General features: G+C 42.6%; 1 protein-coding gene across 3 annotated transcripts in view; it reads right to left on the bottom strand.

Moving 5' to 3' along the window:
• The window catches only part of MFAP3L (microfibril associated protein 3 like), a 45,375-nt gene that overhangs the window by 7,372 nt on the left and 18,922 nt on the right, over positions 1-19,081 (bottom strand). Inside the window, exons 1-2 of one of the 3 annotated variants that reach the window (XM_066279231.1) lie at positions 12,544-12,676; positions 11,508-11,637 (exon numbers count right to left, since the gene is read on the bottom strand). Coding sequence is in view for 1 of the 3 variants with exons in the window: in XM_066279212.1 (XP_066135309.1) it covers positions 12,544-12,847 (304 nt within the window). In the remaining 2 variants the exon portion in view is untranslated. Of the gene's footprint in view, positions 1-11,507; positions 11,638-12,476; positions 12,979-19,081 lie in introns of those variants that run through there. The other 2 variants (XM_066279212.1, XM_066279221.1) reach the window with 2 other exon arrangements.

Genomic DNA, 19,081 nt, shown 5'->3' with positions numbered 1-19,081 from the left:
CTCTCAGCCAAAAAGGTTCCCGACCCCTGCTCCTAGAGGAACCTTTCCTGAGAGACAGGACAATTTAACATGTAGTTCCCTTTTAAGTATCTACTATTTCAACGCATTTTTACTTATTTCCTCATTGCATTTTTACTTATTTCCTTCCTTCTGGCAGATTTCTAATTCTAATTAAAAGTCGGATATTTCCCAAAAGGAACATGTACAATGTTCCTCTTTTAAAGTTGTGAGCACATACATGACCCAGGTCTCAAGGGACAGAGGAATGAGACAACAGAGTGCCTTCTCCATTTCAGTGTCGTTCATGCTGCCATATGGCGACTACGGTCCTACAGACATTCTTGAGGAAGCTAGCCAGAGCAGTAGGGGCCTCGGGGGCCTGCCGTCCCTCTGACTCGGGGCGGTGCGGGGCCTCCGGGGGCTGGGGGCCGGCTGTCCCTCTGACTCGGAGCGGTGCGGGGCCTCCGGGGGCCGGCTGTCCCTCTGACTCGGAGCGGTGCGGGGCCTCCGGGGGCCGGCTGTCCCTCTGACTCGGAGCGGTGCGGGGCCTCCGGGGGCCGGCTGTCCCTCTGACTCCGAGCAGTGCGGGGCCTCCGGGGGCCGGCTGTCCCTCTGACTCGGGGCGGTGCGGGGCCTCCGGGGGCCGGCTATCCCTCTGACTCGGAGCGGTGCGGGGCCTCCGGAGGGCCGGCTGTCCTTGACTCTAGTCCAGCCGGGGTGAATCTGGCAGGATGCCTTTGGTAGATGCTGTCACATTACTTTGCTTTCTGAAAGAACATCTGTGAAGAGTGGTTCCTGGTGTCCCTGAGTAACCCCCCCCCCCCTTTATTTTTTAACAATTCAGCCAGTGTATTTTCCCCAAGAGTAGAAAACACTTGTTTGGAAAATTTAGTGACTTTTCAGTCTCTGTGAATGTGCCTGCATAAACAAACCTAGCACGGGTCTGTGACATTTTCTCTCATTCAGACGGGGCAGGGGCAGGCCTCTCCAGCCCTCTCACTCCCTCAGCCTGAATTGTGATACTTTTTACTGCAGATTTATCCAAATATATAACAATATGAGGCCAGAGAAATTATGAATTTCTTTTCTTAAAATGTGTATGTTTCATAAAAGTAGACTACAGCAGGCATGGGGGAGGGGACTCTGGTTGGTTGAAAGTTTATTGTATTGTAGATATGGAAGGTATTGCGCTCCAGAGAATTATACACACTATACTGTGGAAGTTTCTCGTGTTTACCTTCCATCATTAGTAAGAAAACATAACAGGAAATGGGATGAGAGAGGGTGAAAAGGTGAGGTTATTTGTATGGGGATTGCTTAGGATCAATTTATTCCTGTCCTAACCTCCCCATTGTCGCTCTTTTTATGGAGGACTTAATCTGTAAATACAGAGGCAGAGCAGTCTGAACCAGGGTGCAGAACAGAGGCAGGAAAGAACTCTAGTCTAAGCAGGCAGGCATCTGGTGGCCCTATAAACAAACTTCTTCTCTTTAGTAATAATAGTATTCAGTCATGGACAAATGAAATGTAAAACAACACATATCACAACATACCAATGCTTTCTTCTGTTTAAAAATGTTTCTGAACTTAAATTTTATACTTATTTTCATGCACATTTGTAATTGTGGACTGACATGTGTTTATCTATTCTGTACCCAAGCAATTCAATGCTGATTAGAATTTAGACATTTCAGGAGTTTTGTATCACATTGTGAAAAGAGGCAGAGTTTGGAATCAAACCATGTTACATGATACCTGTGGCTTGTTTGGGGGAAAACGGATTTTCAGCAGATAATTACTTAGGGGGCATATTCTGTTTCTTAGCCCAGGATGGTGGGTCCTTAGACTATCTTTTATATACTTTGTCCAATCACTAATTTAGTTTGTTCTTGAATTCTGAAGCCCAGCTATGTATTTATAAAGTAACTATACTTGCTTAACTATAAATGACAAAAATGATTCTATGTTATCCTAAAACACCTGGCTTATTACCTATGATCTGAGCCACAACACCCTAGTTAAATGACTGAGACCACATCTCTGCCAGCAATTACCTGTTTCCAATCAGACAAGGACACCAGGATACTTATTTAGTTTTTGGTTCATTAATAGATTCCTCTGGAGACAACCATCATATTTTATGGACTGAGGTAATAAGAATGATGTTTAGCCTTCCTTTCAGGAATGATATAGTAAAATGAATGTGTGACCTGGGTTAAACATTCTATTATCAGATCACAAAGCAAGTCTTTGGAAGCCAACACACACACACACACACACACACACACACACACACACACACCTTAAGGACTATAATGTCAGAAGAGCTAAGATTTTAACCTCAAGGGTGATATGCTATATGTCTGTATGCTTCATTTTTTAAAAGCTGATGCATTCCTTCCTTCCTAGGAACTAACACTCCGAGTAATGCCTCTCAGCCTCAGCCGGGTCTTTGACTAGTGTTAAAAATTTCTGCATATGAACCCATAAAAACTATGAAGATGGCGCAAATTCTACTTTGGGCGTCCTGCCACTTCAGATTCAAGCCTGGGCTAGTGCAGCATCTGCACAGGGCACCTGACCAGCCAGGATCATCTTGAGAACACTGTCTGCTGCATGTAACCATCCACCTCAGTCTATAAATTTGCCATCCCAACACTCATTCCGGAATGGTCCCAACTTCAGTTGTCAGAAAGTGAAAGAAGTAAAAACAGCCACAGTGCTGTACACACGAGTCGGGTACACAGAGCCCTGTTTCCATGTATTATAAATTATAACAGAGTGGGAATGTCCAAGTTATATACTGAATTTTCATTAAGCTGCATCACTTCAGCACAAATAAAAACCTAAAATGTCGGCAGCCAATGCCAAGTCAGTTCTACATGCAATGATTTTTGGAGGAAATAAAAAAGCTGTTTAAAACGATTACTTTCTGTCTATCATACGAAAGATTACAGATAAGATGGTTCCTGAACGCTCCTGATGGTATAGTTCACTTCCACACTGAGCCTTGCTCAAACTGTCGTTCCCCCTTTGGAAGGCCTTTCCTCCAGCCCCTCTCTTCTCACTCTGGCCCTGTAAGGTGACACACACACACCTGATGGATTCAGGCCACAATACTGCTGCATGTGACAGTCTACTGGAGACTAGAGTTTTTCCAAGAATCTGCCCGTCTTCCTCAAGAAACCCCAGGCACAGGAATCACACATGAAAATCACCCATGTGTGAATATAAGTGTTGTGGTGACAGTCCATCCTTTGCAAAGAGAAAGGCTAACAGATATTACTTCTTAGCTGTACCATGGTGTGTGCTAAGCTGCACAACACAGCTGACATTTTTTAGAAGGGCAGTGATTTTTTTTATCTTGTTCATGCATTCGGTCAACAATTATTGAATAAATTGTCTATATGCCAGCTTTAACACCAGACTGTGCAAACACAAAGATGATGCCTGACAGTGAAAACCATCCAGGCCAAAGAGGGACAAAGACTCCAACGAATAACTGAGGGATCACAGGGCAGTGTGTGTGGGGGAATGACAAGGACAGGCTCCTGAGAGAGGTGCGAGGTCCTTGCTGGGGCCAAGATGGGCTGGAGTGGCACTGGCAGGAAGGAGAATGAGGGTACAGAGAAAGGACTTTTTTTTTTTTTTTAAGAGAGAGAGACAGACAGACAGATAGGAAAGGAGATGAGAAGCATCAACTCATAGTTTTAGCACAACTAGTTCATTGATTGCTTTCTCATATGAGCCTTCACACAGGGGGCTCCAAGCCAAGCCAGTGACCCCTTGCTCAAGCCAGCGACCTTGGGCTTAAAGCCAGTGACCATGGAGTCATGTCCATGATCTCACGCCTGCTCAAGCCGGCGACCTCGGGGCTTCAAACCTCAGTCCTCAGTGTCCTCGGTTGATGCTCCATCTACAGCCAGGCCAGAGAAAGAATTTTTAAGGCCAGAGGAGGATGGTAGGTGTAGGTGGCAGGCGGGAGCATAAGAGCAAAAGAAGGAACCCAGTGTATGCTCCTGTTGCTGACAAACCATTTTTAAAATTAAGAAGGGTCAGGGCAGAGACAGGCTTGAAAGGGATGCCAGGCCAGAATGAGAGCTTAATATATGATATATCCTGCAAAAGAACAGGAGCCCCTCATTGCACAGGATGGTCCCCCTGATTTCTTATCTAAGGCACCTTGGACCATCCCATAGGCTCCCTCTCTGCCTGCAACGCTCTCTCCCGTCCCTTCTCCAAACCCCCGCCTCACATCCTTAGCACAGTTGAGACACCACCTGGTCACTCCCCTTGATCCCCCAAAATGCCTTCTCTGACCCTGATTAAAATTGGTAGAGAAAACCTCAGTGCAGGAAATTTATAAATAAGGAAGATGTTATTTCAAATCAGTGAGGAGAGGATATTAGGATAATTGACTACTCATTTGAAAGGATAGTTAAATTCTTACTTTATGTGATATAAAAATAAATTCCAAGTACTCTGAAGATCTAAATGTGAAATTAAAAGTATAAAATTAATGGAGGATATTAAAACATTTTCTTATAATCTTGGAATAGGAAGGCTTTTTTTAAAGCATTTCAAGAATCCTGGAAACTGTAAAGAAAAGCATTGACAGATCAAATTTCTCCCAAATTAAAATTTTTTATACTTTAAAATATGTCATCCTAATGTTAAAAGCAAATGACAAAGTGGGAGAAAATTCTAGACTATTTGACAAACTCTTAATAACTAGTTATAGTTATTTTACATTACATTAAAAACTCCCACAAAAAGCCTGACCAGGCGGTGGTGCAGAGGATAGAGCGTCAGACTGGGATGCAGAGGACCCAGGTTCGAGACCTTGAGGTTGCCAGCTTGAGCATGGGCTCATCTGGTTTGAGCAAAGCTCACCAGCTTGGACCCAAGGTCGCTGGCTCGAGCAAGGGGTTACTCAGTCTGCTGAAGGCCTGCGGTCAAGGCACATATGAGAAAGCAATCAATGAACAACTAAGGTGTTGCAACGAAAAACTGATGATTGATGCTTCTCATCTCTCTCCATTCCTGTCTGTCTGTCCCTATCTATCCCTCTCTCTGACTCTCTCTCTGTCTCTGTAAAAAAAAACAAAAACACAAAAAAAAACAAAACTCCTACAAATCAAGACAACCCAAAAGAAAAAAAATGGGAAAAATATATAAATGTATAAATCACAGGAAAAAACCAAAACGCAAATAGTATCTAAGTGTAAAAAACCCCCACCAAAATTACATTATAATTAACATTTAAAGGAACCAATTTTTTAAAAACATAACTTTTTATATTTCAGAGTACCAAATAAAGGGGGGATAGCATTGAGGATATATTGTGTTTCCAAGAGAAGGGAGAAAGGGACACTCCCACACACTGCAGGTGGGAGTTGGGTTGGTAAAATCTTTGGAAGGTTGACTTGGAAGAATCACTCAAATTTTAAAATAAATGGAATCTTTGACTCACATTTAGAGTCCTTGAAAGTTTTCAAATCAGGCAAGCCTAGACTGACTGGAGAGATATTACTGAATGTAAGAGAGTCAAAGTAATGGAAAATATCTTTCCAGAATAGTTTTTCTCTCCAGGGACATAGTTCTAGAGCTTTCCTCCCCTACCAACCTTCTCTGGGAAAAGCCATAACCTTGGTCCCATCCAGAAAGGTGGCCGACCTGGTACCACTGTGCTCACCATGGGGCATGCACGCACACGTGGAGGGGAAGTCACCAGAGCAGTGTCAGGAAGCCTAGCAATTAGAGAGGTGGGTCAACAGAATAGTACAGCTACAGTGAAACTTGTACATGTCAAGAAATTCTATAGGATAGGGGTTATTGTGACTCAACGTGAAATCGATACATGGCACCAGACCAGAATTATTGCTCACGCAAACAATTTCTGAACAAAGTAATGGTGTTTAGAAAGGAGCTGCATCCACACTTTCTGGAACCGAAGAACCACAAGGAAAGTGAGAGCACAACCTACAAAGACACTGTAATTACAGCTCTTTTCCAAATACCACGTCTAAGGAAACCCTAAATCTTCCCAGCTTTTTCTGAGGATCACTGGGCATTAAAAATTAACATTACACCCAAGTGCTAAGCTCTTAGACACTCCCGCAAATTACTTATTAGGAGAAAAGGATTTCATTTTCCTTAGGGATTTCTGTGCATGTGTAAACAAACTGATGTATGGTTTGTCTATATCCCCAGTGAGTGAAATAAGAAGATTAAAACTCCATTCACAACCCAATGAAGATGTTTAGGCTCTTAAGCTCCTCACACCCATGCTTTTCAAGAAGGAGAGTCCAATCTGCCAAAACAAGTAGGATATTTTCCTGAAACCAACTTAAATAAAAATGTTCACGTGGTGAGAATTACAGTGAATGTTTCTGTAAACACAAATGAAATACAACATTCACTTAAATGAGTGTCACATTGAATTGACACTCTTCAGTGTGGCCCTTATTTTTCCACTGTGAAACAGGCTACTGAAGAGAAAGGGTCCATGCCTTCTTACAAAACAGAATTGAGAACAGATTTAGTGCTGCATGGCTGCACCTGTCACAGGACGGCTCCTTAAAGCCACTGCAGAGAGTCAGGTTATGAACACTGCGAGCCATAAGGATTCTTGTGCCCTCTCTCCCCAGTCCTCTCCAGGCACCTCTTCAAAGTACTACGAGAGCAGCTCTAACAAGTGAGTCCCTATGTCCCACGGAGCCAGGGTGGCAGGGGCTAACACAGGCTTAGCTCAGCTTTCAGCTCAGGAAGATGGGGGTGGAAAGACTGTGCTGTTCAGAGCCTGCACTTCTGTTCTGCTTAAAGGGATGAGTAATAGCTGAAAAGAACCTATATTTTCATTTCTCGGTAAAGGAAACATATGATGCTCCAGCTAATTTGATCTGGTGATCTGAATTTTTAAAAATTTAATTTATTAAAAAAAATTATTTATAAATGTGCCAAGCATGTAATTCATTACAGACTAGCAAGAGTCTTTTCTGACAGTTCCTGTAGGTGGTCTTCCAAGACAAGAGCACCCTACACTGGACTCATAGAAAAAGATTACATTTTGGGGATCTCAGCTGTCATCCTTTTCTGAGATGGATCTAGAAGGGTCTTTTTATGACTAAGACTAAAGCAGTCTGGGCTCACATCCCAAATGGAGCAGAACTCATTTAAAGAAGTGCTATATAAGTGGTGGTTTGCTACCAACTTGGCCCTTCCTGTGACTCAATTTGGAAAATGATTCAAAGTACCACAAAGTAAACCACTTTAATGGCAAAATACATTATGGGTTCAGACAACTGACATCAGGATCCACTTTGCAATGATTCTTTAGGTAGATTCTTTGGGCTAGACCAGGCTTTCTCAACTTGGGTACCACTGACATTTTGCACTGGATAATTCTTTGTAGGGGTTTATCCTGTGCATTGTAGAAAGTTTGACAGCATCCCTGCAAACACTGCGTTAGGTAAATGTAAAGTTTATTACAAAGTGTATTATTACCCATGGATAATACACTTTGCAATTTTCACATAAACTGCTTTTTCAGAGACAAAAGCATTGGATGACGATGGGCCCCGTGCACACAAAAGTAACTGCTAGGAAAGGGGAAGGCTCTGATGGGGAGAGGACTCCAAACTTGCTATCATGGCAGTCACATTATTTTGAAACTTCAAATAACATTTAAGGGATATAAAATTTTTATTTAAAAAGTTCAGAAATTAAGGTGGAGAATAAGAAAATGACTGCTTTTTTTTTTTTTTTTTTTTTTTTTTTTTTTTACAAAGCACACTGTATTATGAAATAGAGATTTAAAGTGCTTACAATCTATGATTGTGATGATATAGGACAATATTGCCAATAACAGCGGTTGCCATGTAGTGATAGTTTGGTATGTTCCAGGCACTATACTAAGCATTTAATACACCAGTGTTTGAGTCTCACAACCTCGTGTGGTAGTAAAAAGAATTATCTCTATGTTATAGATAGGAAAACTGTGACTCAGAAAAGTAAAGCAACTTGCTCAAAGAAACACCGTCACACACTGCTTCGGAATTTCCAATAATATATTCATAATCCTGTATGTTTCGATGGATGCCTTTTTGATTTTAAAAATCTCAAATATTTAATGTACTAAAAGAGGAATTCAGTATACTATTTTCGTTAGTTAACACACTACTTCATGCTGATCTTAGAAGCCAAGGACAATTCACCCGTAATGCTGTGGGAACTGACCTCCTCCTATATAGTACAGTAAGTAGGGAGGTGATACACTGCAGTCCTAAACCTTGGCTGGCACAGCGTGTTGACATCCTTTTTCGAAGCAGTTAAAAGGCAATTCACAGTCTATTCAAAAAATGTGAAAAGCAGAGAGATAAAAACAAAACAGCGATATAAACTAAATGCAAAATGCATAATGATGAACGCCACAAAGCCAGAGTGGTAGACAACGGTGGCCTCTGTAGTCCAGCCCAGCTTACCCTGCGTATGTTTATTTTCAAAGATAACTCTTAATTAGTTTTGGTGATAGAACACTATAAGAGTAAGGAAAACAAATCCACAGAAAGGTCTAAAGCCTAACTTTAAGGAAGATTTTGAATAAAATTGTTAACAAGTCAGACAGGTTTGCAAAGGCCTAGCTAGACTAGCTGACTTTCTTGAAATGCTTGTTTTTTGTTTTGTTTTTTAATCAACTGATAAAGGTGCTAACGTTCATTTAAGTCGTTTCAAGTCAGGGAAAGAAGCAACAGCAAAAATGCACTGGGTAATTTGTACCTGAAATAACTCGGACTATTTTATAATACTTTCTAACAACTATGCATTTTTTCTCACCTCTAACGAAAGGAAAACTGAAACCAGCACATTGCGTGGCCATTTGTGGATATTCACGTTATCTGAATTCTGAGTTATTTTTGTAACATGGTTGGTGCGTCACCCCAAACCCAAACACGTCCTTTGGTGAAAGATCAAAAAGAAAAGTCTTCCTCCAGAAATAGAGTACACATTGGCGCCTCCTGATCGTGCAGAACTGAAGTGACAAGCATCAGGAAGAAAAGCAGAGCAGCTATGCCCCCGCCAATGGCAGGAACCAGCCCGTTCTCTCTAGGACTGGCATGCAGAGCAGCTATCTCACTCTTTCAGCATCAACAAGAAATGAAATTGTTCTTTCCCTGGCTCATCACAAAGCACATGGCTGTGTGCTGCCGGAGCAACTTGCCAGGTGACTCCGCAGACATTTCTGTCTATGCACATGTGAGAGCATGCCTCCTAACGCTGCCGAACTGTGGTGCTGGTGGTTACAATGCCTTTTCCATTCAGGAGTGCTTCGCTATTCACTCAGTCTGGACTAGACACATTTCTCATCTACCGAGACCTGAAGGACAAGCAGATGCTGGTTGGGCACAGAGGGAGAGTCAATACCAGCTTGGCTGCACTCTGCTTGTGTAATTTCCTCTCCACTCACCTGGTTCCTCATCTGTACACATGAGGATTAATAATACCAAACCACCATGCTTATTGTAAGGATTAGAAATAATGCATGTAACATTTGCTGTACAGGGGCTTAATCAGTGATAGTGGTTGTTAATCAAAATTACATTAGTTCGTTTGGTTTTAACAGTAGTCTACTGTATCTAGGCAATGTTCCAGGATATTAGCATCGTTTTTCATTCTATATTCAATCAACTCTTTGTTGAGTTATAAATGAAACACTGCTCCATTTAAACTTCTAGCCTAACAGCCTGAAAACTAAAATCTATGCCCGTGTTAAAATATGGGCATTTTTTCCATTATAAGTGAAGGGTTAAAGACTACGGGTCCTCTAATAGGTCATTCAAGGACTAAAATTCTGATATTTTATCATGAAACATGCTGTTTCTACTATTTCCTATGTTTTGCTTGGTTTTTAGATTCAGTGTTTTTATACTGCCCTGTGTGTGTTATGTTCTGAAATTACTATTATTATGCATTGTAATTGTGAAAGCTGAGCTAGAACATCAAGTACTAGTATTACAAGTTCTTTATTAAAAAACACACACACAAAAAAACCCCCAAAGTGCATCTTCCTTATAAGATTTATCAGCAAGGCCACTGGCTACACACATGATGACAGTGCTGAGTTCTGATAGAGCAGTTACTTCTTTATGCCAAAGGCCTTCCACTGACTACCATGGTTTGGGGGTCACTGACAGGCTCCTTCTATAGACCACCTGAGCACCCACAAAACAGAAGAATATTGAGCTAAATGTAGCTTTCATTGAGTTCACAGATGATGAAGACAAGGTACAGAGTTGGCTTGCCAGGGCTGAGTCAACACTTACAAGGACCTTTTCAATTATAACATCACATGATCTCTTTAAAGCAGTAAGGTACTACTTCAGGACAGCACTCAAGATGTTGCAACTAAGATTCAAGTCCCAGGCTCTGGCCGGTTGGCACAGTGGTAAAGTGTCGGCCTGGTATGTGGAAGTCCTGGGTTCAATTCCCAGCCAGGGCACACAGGAGAAGCACCCATCTGCTTCTCCACCCTTCCCCCTCTCCTTCCTCTCTGTCTCTCTGTTCCCCTCCCTCAGCCAAGGCTCCACTGAAGCAAAGTTGGCCCACGTGCTGAGGATGGCTCTATGGCCTCTGCCTCAGGTGCTAGAATGGCTCCAGTTACAATGGAGCAATGCCCCAGATGGGCAGAGCATCACTTCCTGGTGGGCTTGCTGGGTGGATCCTGGTCGGGCACATATAAGAGTTTCTCTGTCTCCTTGCTTCTCACTTCAGAAAAATACACACACACACAAAAATTCCAGTCCCAATACCAGGCTGATTGCACAGTTTTCTTCCTTTCTAGGACTTAGGGATTCAGTGTCTCAACCCCAACTCTTTAAAACCCAGGGATAACCTTTGCTCCAAGGTCCATGAGAAAGCCAGACTCAGGTTTGAGCCCTTGCTTCCCTCACTCCAGTCACCGGGATATTCCTTGACGTGGTTGAGCCCTGCAGAAAGCCCTGATGAATTACAGAGACCTCAGTGTATATGTGTTACTATGGTTATGTCCCTCTTCACAAGTGTGATGTCACTTCCTTTTGCCTTGTAATCTGGGAGGAATGGTAAACCAGATATGGGCTGGGGGTGGTGGTATCTCATCTTTCCACTGTCAGTAGTGAAGGTTCTAGTTATAACCACTTAATGACATCAGGACCTTGGGAGAATTCGAGTTAAAAGAGGGATTTGGATTACATTATCCGAAGGTGCCTTCTAATTTAAAAATTGTGTGGCCCCCTAGTAGGGAAACTATTTCACTTTTCAAGGTCAAACAGACAAACATATGTATGATGCCTAATATATATTTTCATTAAGGGGAAGAAGCTTTTTTATGCTGTGCATATCCTCAAACGCCTGACCAAAAGAAAGCAATGGAAGTTAGAGCGTGACGCTGAAACCCCAGTCCCCGGGACTCAGACTACCGCCACCCGAACCGTCAGGAGCACAGCTGTGAATAGGAAGTGGGTACTTACAAGAAAACTCCGTTCACTCAGCTCCTAAGGAGGCGTAAGGCATTAGCCTCTATTCTTTTTCAGAGCAGTGAAGGTAACACGAGGGAAAGAGGTTAAAAATGTAGTTTCTCTTGGAGCAGACAGTTCATGGCTTAAAGGATTGTGGGACGGGAAGGACAATGTGAATGAAAGGGTGACAGAAACTAGTAAGCTGCTACTTCAGAACAACGGTCTCTTTACTGCCAGGCTCCCGACCCCCTACCTGACTTCACAGTAAATACTTGGGAGAGTATGGTAATTTCTTCAGGTCAATGGGATCAGGTTTGGGTTTTCAGACAATTATTGCTCACATTTAAAAATAGTAATGTACTGATTCCCAATGACTCAATCAATCCTTTCTCTGGCTGAAGTAAGCTTGGTGCTTAGGTAGGTGATTCATACTTTTCGGTCAGAAAGTCATTTATTACAAACCAAGTATCCCCCTGTTAACACCTTGTACTTCTTGCCACTGCATTCTTTCATCCTCGGGGCCTCAGCTGCAACAGACAGTCTAGAAACTTCAGCCAGGTCCCCAGGAACACAGAATGATCTCTATTTGGTGGTTGAGAACTTGCACAGAGACTTCTTTTAAGAAATGTGGTCACTAAATCCATAGTTCATGGATTAAACTGACATTTAACAATCAACTGCTATATTATTTATTTGAGCCAGTTCCATGAAACAAAATAAAACTCCCTTATAAATGGAATATATACATAGGGAAAATCTATTTTACATTCATCCCTATAACATTTTGTATTCATGAAATTATAAAATGCCAAGAGGCCTTTTAAAAGACTTTAATGTTAGCCCTTTGTCTTCTGAGTCAAAGAATGAAAAAAAAAATGAATTAATTACTATTCTGAATCCTTAAGGATATATATTTCATTCTCTTGCCTCAAAAAGAAGACCAAATGAAATCTTTAAATGACCTGAATAAGAACAACTCACATTCAAGGTGCTGGTTCCATAGTCCGGGTTTGTATTTTATGACATTTGATACAACTTGAAAGCCTACCTCCACCTCTCTCCTTCTCCTTCTCCTCCTCCTCTTCCTTCAGCAGCTTGCCAATAGAATTATACCACTTGAACTGTGGATCAGGGATGCCATTAACACTACAATTAATCAAGGCACTATTCCCTTCCTTGACGATGATATGGTCAGTCCTGGCAATGATTACGGGCATGAAGCCCAAGACCACGTCAGTGCCATTTAAAGTGCTGTTAGTCACACTCTTTGCAGTCGCTAGAGTGGATACTAGGATTAAAAAGGGCACAGAAGGTAGAAAGCACACAGGCAGATAGCTCTTCAATCGATCCATCTTCTTTGCTTGCTCTGTAAGGCAACAGAGACAGTTTGCCAATGGAATCTTCTACCGGACAGCAGGCTGTTCAGAGCAGGCCATGGGACCAACCTGTCCTGGATCCATAGAGTTGGTTCTTGATTAAGAACCTGGTAAAACAAACAAACCATACATACATACATATTAGCATCCATACTTTAACAATATTAGTATTTATAAAATGTTATAAACCCAGCTAAAATACAAATCTACATAACTTTTAGACAACACACAAATTCCGATATTCCAAATGTTGTTACATTTTCCACAGAAATCATAACAAATAATTTTGTTATTTTTTTCTTATTGAAACATATAGCTATCAGTAGGAACAAATATATATATTTCTTATGTTCAATTTATCACATTACTTCAAATAGTCCTAAAACTGCTTCAGGCTTCTTTTATTTAGCATGACAAGGTCTCTCCGCCCCATCCCCTCTCTTCACTGTGGCTGACCGGACTGCTCCCCTGGGGTGTACCTTAACCAGTTTTCTTCCAGTGAGAACACCTTCCTGTTCCGGTGGCCACCGCTCTGCCAGCCTGGGGAAGGGCTCCACCAGAATCAGTCTGGCATTCTCCTAAGTCCCCACAACAGTTTCCAGAACACTTTCGCTTCCATGCAACTGCCCCTGCTCTTTTGAGCTTCATGCCCTCCACCTCTCTGTTTCATGTAACTGTCATCTGTTGACTCCTGAACACTCACTGGATTCCCTTGTTTCTTTATCTGCCTCCCAGGTGCTGGGTGAATGTCAGTATGTATGCAGTGACATTATGGGTGGGTGTACTTCCACGTTCAAAGATCTAACCTTCACCTATATCTCTATCTTCTGTTTCACACACTAATTGTATGGCCACACTCTAGACCTTTTATGTGCCAAAATTCTAGATTCTAAAGTGATTCTAAAGTTCTAAATAACTTTTTTTCTTTTGTGTGTGTGTGTGACAGAGACAGAGAGAGGGATAGATAGGGACAGACAGACAGGAAGTGAGAGAGATGAGCAGCATCAATTCTTCATTGCGGCACCTTAGTTGTTCATTGATTGCTTTCTCATATATGCCTTGACCGGAGGGCTACAGCAGACTGAATGACCCCTTGCTCAAGCCAGTGACCTTGGGCTCCGGCTGGTGAGTCTTGCACAATCCAGTTGAGTCCGCGCTCAACCTGGCAATCTCAGGGTTTCAAACCTGGGTCCTCCACATCATAGGCCAACACTCTATCCACTGCGCCACCACCTGGTCAGGCCTAAATAACTATCTTTAATTGCACCCTACTTTCCTCCAGATCTCTTACTGCTACTGCTATCACTGGACTTCCTATTTTTCTCAGTCTCTATTTCCCTCCCCACCCTCTAACTCTGTCTCAGTCTAGACCCAACCCCTCATCTCCTCATCCACTGTTCTCTGCCCCCGTGACTCTGCCAGCATAGCATTGTGATCAGATTAATCACCTGTCCTGGCTCCCACACTCAGGAGGCTGGAGCTCTACTGGAGAGAACTGTACAACCATGTTATGGCCAGATTAAAGAAACTGTCTCAAACCCTAGCCAGCTCTTTGATGACATTTGGCAGTCTGGTTACTGGGGTTTGCTTGGTTCGGCATCTGCTTTTCACAATGCTTGGAGAGCTTCAGTTTTCAAATCAAGCACCTTAGCCCAGTACGGTTCCTACCATTCTCAAAAAACACCCTTCTCCTACGATGACTTGTTGGCATGAATTCCCACTGTCTTTTAAAACTCACTCTATGGCTCCACACTGCTCCTCCTAACTTCTCTCAGTATTTTTTACTGGTTCATCATCTTCCCAGTCCTTGAAAGTTAGTGAACCCCTAGATACTCACCACGGGCCCTCCTCTTTTTACCCACAGCTCTTCCTCAAGTTCCGTTCCTACGCCTTTACTACCACCTCCAACCTAGTAACTCTCAAATCCATGTTCTCATTCCTGACACATTTCTAGGTTTCAGACTTATATTACTGTCTGTTGGACAGCTCTGCCAGAATGTGTTGAATGTAACTAAAAATGAACATTCCCAGACCAAACTCATCTGTGAAACATGCTACATTTCTTGGGTTCCTTATTTCAGATCAAGGCAGCACCATCTACCCAGGTATGCATGGATATAATCCTCAACTCAACTGGTGCCCACACACCCTCCAAACGTCAGTAATTACATGCTGTTAATTCTACCTCTTAAATGCTGCCGGGATTGTTCCATCCTTTCCGTCTCCTCTGAGAGAGCCTTAGTTCAGGCCTCTCTATCATCTCACCAGAAAAGGGTGGGCGCCTTCTACAGGACCTGCCTTCAATCTTTCCCAAGTCCCCAGTCCAATTCCTATAACCATTCTACAGCAAAATCATATGGTGCCATTCTTTACTTAGCAACCTTCAATGTTTCTGCACTAATTACAGAATCTGAATTCCTTACCCTTTTTATTCACTCAAAAAATAAGTAGCGAGCACCTACTTTAGGCAGATACTATTCTAGTCTTAGAGAAATCAGAGTAGAGAAGACAGATTTTTCCTGCTATGTGGAGATTATATTCTCATGGCGAAAAGCAGACAATAAATACCATGTAAATAAGAATTTCAATTACTGATGCGTGGTTTGAAAAACACTCTGTGATGCACTCAAGTGATGGGTTAGGCAATCTGGTGAACTTCACTGAGGAGGCAGCCCCTGATCTGGGTGCTTCAGGAATCAGCCACACCTAAAGCTGGGAGAAGAGCTTCCAGGAAGGAGGAACATCAGAGGTGATAAGCTGGGTCAGACAGGTAGGCCCAGATCACCTAGGGTACTGCAGGACAAGAGTAAGGAGTTTGGGTTTCATCTAACATTCATTGAAATCTTCCAATGACTATAACTCCAAAGAATATAATTTATTTTTTAAAATCAACTCTCCTGTAATATAATTTACCAATAATAAATGTATACCCATTTTGGATATACATCTTAATGGGTTTTGACAATCTATAATACATACCCATGTAACTACCATGATAAATAAGGTGTAAGACATCTCTATCACTACCAAAAGGTCCCTTGTGTTCCTTCCTACTTGTAGTTTTTATAGTGATCCATTCCAATTATTTTTGTGTATGGCATGAGGTATGGATTGAAGTTCATTCCCTCCTCCCTAAATATCCACTTGTTTCAGCACCGTTTGAAAAAAAACTATCCTTCCTACAACGGGTTATTTTGCTTTCTTGCCAAAAAACTTTAGTCTATTTCTAAATTCCTTATTCTGTTCCACTATTGATTATGTCTATCCTTATTCCAGTACCGCACTGACCATACTGTCTGCCTCATTTACCCTGGTATCTGCAGGGTCTGAAGTTGTCCCTGACACTTCCGAAGCTCAGTGAATTGCTGAATGAGTAAATCTCTCTCCAAAGGCAGACATTATTGTTCCAATCCTGCAGACAATAAAACTGAAGAGGTTGGTGGAAGAGGGAGTGATAAGTAGCTTCAGACCATAGATTAATTCATTGGGAAAGACAAGAGTTTTTTAGTGTCATAGACTTCCACACTCCCCCCCAGATTAGAGTGCCCTCCTGCCCCAGGAAGGCCAGCACATTACTCCACCCTCAGGAATCATGTGGCCAAGGCAGATAGCACAGGCTCCAAGGGCATGACAGATACCCTGCTATGACTTTGTAAATGTTTCTCTTTACTTGGCCAAACCTGTGGTGTCCTTTTAACAGGGAAGTTGTAAATGTGATCTATTCAATACAGATGATTGTTAAGCGCATGGCCTCAGGATTTAAATAGACCAGGCCAGGATCCTGGATCTGACCACCACTACTGGCTGTTTTTTTCTGGCCAAGTACTTACTAAGTGCAGGACAATTATAATGATCCATGACCAAATATACATTAAGCATTTACATACTGCTCAGCTCAATAAACAAGAATTATAGTGTATGAAGCACCCTTTATTGAAATTATGCTTCTCAAGTTGGTTTTTATGTTATCCTTCAAATAGTATAATTTAAAAGACACACCTTGTTTTGGGTTTTGTTTAATACATTTTTTTTTTGTATTTTTCTGAAGCTGGAAATGGGGAGAGACAGTCAGATAGACTCCTGCATGTGCCCAACCGGGATCCACCCGGCACACCCACCAGGGGCGACACTCTGCCCACCAGGGGGCGATGCTCTGCCCCTCCGGGGCTTCGCTTTGTTGCGACCAGAGTCACTCTAGCGCCTGGGGCAGAGGCCAAGGAGCCATCCCCAGCGCCTGGGCCATCCTTGCTCCAATGGAGCCTTGGCTGCGGGAGGGGAAGAGAGAGACAGAGAGGAAGGAGGGGGGGGGGGTGGAGAAGCAAATGGGCGCTTCCCCTATGTGCCCTGGCCGGGAATCGAACCCGGGTCCCCCGCACGCCAGGCCAAAGCTCTACCGCTGAGCCAACTGGCCAGGGCCTGTTTAATACATTATTGACTGTCATCCTACCACCAGAAATAATTACAAATTTGATTTTCGCACTGGGTCCTTTAGTGGGGACTCAAACCTGAAAATGCATGAGTTGCCCTGCTAGGCAGAGGCTGCAGTGGGCCTCCTGGGCAGTAGCTGGGGTCAGTCATCTGGGACTCTCTGGTGCCCAAGTCAGAGCCAAGGCCCAACTAAACACCTTAGGAAAGAATGAGAAACAAGACAAAGGTAGCGGATACGTGTAGTAAATATACTGCAGCATTTTTTTCACAGTTAAGGAGAATGCAACACATGCAAAGATAACCGAATTTTACAATGCATAGCCCAAGAGCCATTTGCAAACAAAGGCCAGCCACACTGGTGTTATACTTTCAAACACATTGTGCTAGCAAGAATCAAGAGAAGCCGGTACTTCCTTGCTGTTCCAGTGTATATTAATAATATCAGTAGGAGCTCTGGGCTAGAAACAGTAACTGTTCAGAAGCTGCATCTACCCCCTTAGAGACCTTGAGATGTAGAAAGGTTTTCACCCCCATGCAGGAATTTGCACTTGCAAACTCCTTTTTCCCTACCCCCATTCTTTCTCATCCTTTCTCATTTTGAAAAATGACTAGGATATAGAAAACATACTGTGTAATTTATAGGTTGTTTGTATCAAAGCACTTTTATTCTACAACTACTGTGAACATTCATTTTCGAAAATCAAGCATTAAATTACCAGTAATAAATGAATCATTTTTAGTAAGACTCCACTATATCTCACACCATACCCTTTTCAGTTCATGTTATTTTTTTTTACATATTTATTATGTGCTAGGCACATTGCCAGAGGTTTGGGGGAGGGGTTATGGGTCCTACAAAGCTCAGTTATAGGCTATGGCCACTTACAGTCTAACAGGGAGGGAGGAAGGGAGGGAGAGGGAGAGAGGGCTCAGTATGTTCTGCAGGTGGTAGAGCCTTTGAGGCGGGTAGGTTGAAGGAGCGCCGGCTGGTCTGGGTGACCCTTATCCAGCATCCGTTCCCAATTCCACCTTCCCCTTCTCGCGAATCACACAGCTCAGAGGCCTTCTAATCTGCATGGCACTGGCAGCTGGCACCAAACTTCGGATACTTCTGCCCTGGAACACGGGCTTGCACTTGCTGACTCAGCTCTGTCCTGAGGAATCATCTCCCTTACAAGGACAGTTCCTTGACTTAGAATTTCCTCAATACTGGGTGGCCACAGGCACGCTCCTGCCCTCGCTGTGAGAAGCCACACTCCATGTGGAACCTGATGACAACTGTTGATGAGTACAAGTCACAGCGAGTTACCGGAGGAACACAAAGACATCATGTCACTTTGGACATTGGGGAAATACTCCTCAAATGAACTTTGTTCAGCTTGTCAGGTTTCACAGACCGCATTATGAAAAGTTCAGTTAATAAGATTGTGTAACATAGTGAAAGACATTTTAACCACTGCAGAATAAACCACAAGTATTATAACCCAGCAGCTTAAAAATGGAGTCCTTCAGAATGCAGGAACAAAGGCCACAGCTTCCAAAACAAGGGTTTAACAGAAGCAACAATGGACAAATTGTTAAGCTTCACGTGTTTGCTCATGGCCTTTGGCAAAACTTTTACAGAACACTGCTCTAAGTAAAACAAAAGAGAGAATATTTAGCAAGCATCAAATGTTCTTTCTTTAACTTTATCCCTTCCTTCCCTCATAACAATTGTACTTTATCTAAAAATGTTTAATAATATGTTTTGTTGAGTCTTACTTTTTTTGGTTTGCTTCTTCA

This window comes from Saccopteryx bilineata, chromosome 1, assembly GCF_036850765.1.
Source record: "Saccopteryx bilineata isolate mSacBil1 chromosome 1, mSacBil1_pri_phased_curated, whole genome shotgun sequence".
Classification (NCBI taxonomy): Eukaryota; Metazoa; Chordata; class Mammalia; order Chiroptera; family Emballonuridae; genus Saccopteryx; species Saccopteryx bilineata.
This window is presented reverse-complemented; position numbering and strand designations above follow the sequence as displayed.